This window comes from Microtus ochrogaster, linkage group LG3 (genome assembly GCF_000317375.1).
Source record: "Microtus ochrogaster isolate Prairie Vole_2 linkage group LG3, MicOch1.0, whole genome shotgun sequence".
Classification (NCBI taxonomy): Eukaryota; Metazoa; Chordata; class Mammalia; order Rodentia; family Cricetidae; genus Microtus; species Microtus ochrogaster.
This window is the reverse complement of record NC_022029.1, coordinates 46,161,695-46,164,763: the sequence shown is the minus strand read 5'-3', so window position 1 is coordinate 46,164,763 and position 3,069 is coordinate 46,161,695. Positions and strand designations below refer to the sequence as shown.

The 3,069-nt window shown below is 39.9% G+C and overlaps 1 protein-coding gene across 1 annotated transcript in view; it reads right to left on the bottom strand.

Moving 5' to 3' along the window:
* The window catches only part of Asxl2 (ASXL transcriptional regulator 2), a 76,572-nt gene that overhangs the window by 56,441 nt on the left and 17,062 nt on the right, over positions 1 to 3,069 (bottom strand). Inside the window, exon 3 of the mRNA XM_005360858.3 lies at positions 2,524 to 2,526. Within this exon, the coding sequence (XP_005360915.1) occupies positions 2,524 to 2,526 (3 nt within the window). The remainder of the gene's footprint in view (positions 1 to 2,523; positions 2,527 to 3,069) is intronic.

Here is a 3,069-nt window from a genome sequence, read left to right as displayed (position 1 = left end):
AAAAAAAAAAGAAAATCACAAGGAGGAGGAGTGGGAAGGAGGAGAAGAGAAAGAGGAGGAGAAGAAAAGAAGGAGACCAAAAGCAACTTAAAAAGGAAAGTATTTATTGGCACATATTTCTAAGCTGCAATCCAGAGATGCCAGTGCAGGAACTCAAAGAGAAACACTGCTTGCTGGCTTACTCACTGGCTCATTCTTTGAACATATTCAGCTACATTTTTATATGCTGCCCAGGACCACCTGTCTGTAGAACAGTGCTTCCCATAATGGGCTGAGCCTATTACATCAATTAATAATCACAACAATCCCCTTACACACATGACCTAACCAACCTAATCTAGGCAGGCAATTCCTCAACTGAGGCCTCTCCTTTAACATGACATTAAGCTAACCAGGATAATCCATAACTTAGAAAACTACATTTGCAACTTATATGAGTGCATTATCACAAAATGAAAAGACTTTTCAGTGAGTATACTGTAGGTCATGCAATATTTATCCTCTAATGTCCAAAATGGGTAAAAGAAATTTAAAAGGAGTCTTTTAATACTATATATACTAGAGGGAAGTTCTGAACTTAAAGGATCAATGAAGAATAAGAGATGTAAACAGATGAACCATTAAGACACCAGAAAGCAAAAGTAATGAAGTGTTGAATTTGATTTCTTGTATGAATATAAAAATATGGCTCTAGCATAAAGAAAATATGTAAACAAACCTAAGCATCTAAAAAGAAAGCAAAATAAGAGGCCTATGGAAGATTTTAATTAGAAATTATACTTTCTTAAATTGCTTTTAAAAAAGCTATAGTCAAAAAACTAATAAACGACGTAAAATAGTTCGGTACAAAAACACACAGTCAATTAAGTACTAGGGCTGGAAAGCATGCTGGCTCACAGAGTCTAAGATTCAGTACACAGAACAGTAGGAGACATTAGAAATACATAAAAACAGTAAAAAAAAAAACTGGAGAGGGGATGGAGAGATGGCTTGGTAGTTGGAAATGCTGGCTGCTTTTCTAGAGTACCTGGGTTCAATTCCCAGTACCCACATGGCAACTCACAACTGTCTCTAAGTCCAATCCTAGAGGATCTGGTATCTTCACACAGACAAGCAAGCAAAAACACCAATGCACATAAAAATAAATAAATCTTAAAAAAAAAAAAAAGACTGAGGAGTATGCTAGCATTTGAGAGGCAATGGACTGATCTGTCAGCACCGCTTTAATAATAAGGAAGAAGAAAGACAAACTGTGACTCTAGAGTCAATGCACACTAATGTATACTCAGATTTTAAACATAACACAATCAGCAGCCACATGTTATTACAAGAACTTCTCCTCTGTACTTCTAAAATAGTCTGTGCTTTACACTTCTAAATAGGCATTTAAATTTCTTGAAGGGTTTTAAAGAAATAAAAATAAAAGACTTTTTTTCTTTTTTGGTTCAAAGACAGGGTTTCATTATATAGCCTTGGCTGTTCTGGAACTCACTCTGTAGACCAGGCTAGCCTCCAACTTGAGTACTGGGATTAAAGGCATGAGTCACCACCACCCTGCATAAACAGCCTTTTAGCATTTTAATTTATAAATGTTTACACTTAAAATTTTCAGGAAGATATTACATCATCAAAATGAGGTAGGCGCCAGGAATGGTGGTGCATGCCTTTCATCCCAGCACTCGGGAGGTAGAGGAAGGCAGATCTCTGTGAGTTTGAGGCCAGCCTAGTCTACAGAGCGAATTCCATAACAGGCTCCAAAAGCACACAGAGGAACCTTGGGGGCGGGGGGGTGAGGTATACTCATTTATAACTCTTCATATCAATGAAATAAACCTAATTAATTTAATCTATTGACAAATGAAAACAATCAAAGTTTTTTTTCTTCTGCTCTGTTTTTAAAATTTATGTGGCTGGGTTTACCTGAATATGATAGGTACACACTTGGGAGGCCAGGGTACAATGTACAGGAGGCTGATTCTGTCCTACCATGTGGGTTTCAAGCCTCAAACTGGGACTGCCAGGCTTAACTGCTGAACTACCTCACCAGCCCTTTTCTAATTTTTGGTTTCTTTCTTTCTGAGACAGGGTCTTATCTTACTAGGTTACTCTAACCAGACAGAAATGTGCAATACTACAACCTCAACCTCCCAAGAAGCTTGGATATAGACATTTGCCACAGCATCAGCTCAAAAGGGAAGGGCAGTTCGGTCTCAGAAAGTTCACATATCCAGAAATGAGCTCTCTACTGACATATACCTGTTGCGGTTATCAACACATGAAACTCATGCTGGCCTCCAGGCTCCCTAGGTATCACAAATGCGTGTAACACATTTCAAAGTCCACATTAGCTCCTGGCCCATCTCTCCTCCCCCAGCTTTTTGTCCACCTTATAATAAGCATGCTTTACAGTCCATGCTCTCTGACTTCTCTTGCCAAGAGCCCTGGCTGTGACCAGTCTACTTTCTCACTGCTCTGGACTCTTCCAGATGTCTCTGTATATTTTCTCTTACTCACAATAAAAACCTTCTCCCTAATGAAGAAGTCATTTCAGTGATCTCTTTACTGTGCCCCTCACACACAGAAGGGGAATTTTTGCTCTAGAAAAGAACAAACTAAAAAGATCTTAAGGGCCGGGTACATGACTCAGGGGCAGATCTCTCGCCTATATGGAATTCAGTGATGCCTTGTATTCAAGCCCCAGCGCCACAAAAATCAGTAAATCTGAAGTAAAATCTTGAAGAAAATTAAAATCTAGGGGGGGCTGCAAGGTCCTGGCTGGAGGAAAGATATCCACAACACCTCCCCTACCCCTGTGCAGTTCTGCTCAAATGGAGGCTAGCCAGGCATCAGACAGGTGAACCCCATAATGATGAGAAAATATGTGGTGGAAAAATGGGAAAGAATGATTCATGTGGAACTTAGGACCGCGAGGGGTACACCCACACACTGAGACAATGGGGATGTTCTTTCGAGAATTCACCAAGGCCAGCTAGCCTGGGTCTGAAAAAGCATGGGATAAAACCGGACTTACATAGCAGACAATGAGGACTACTGAGAACTCAAGAACAA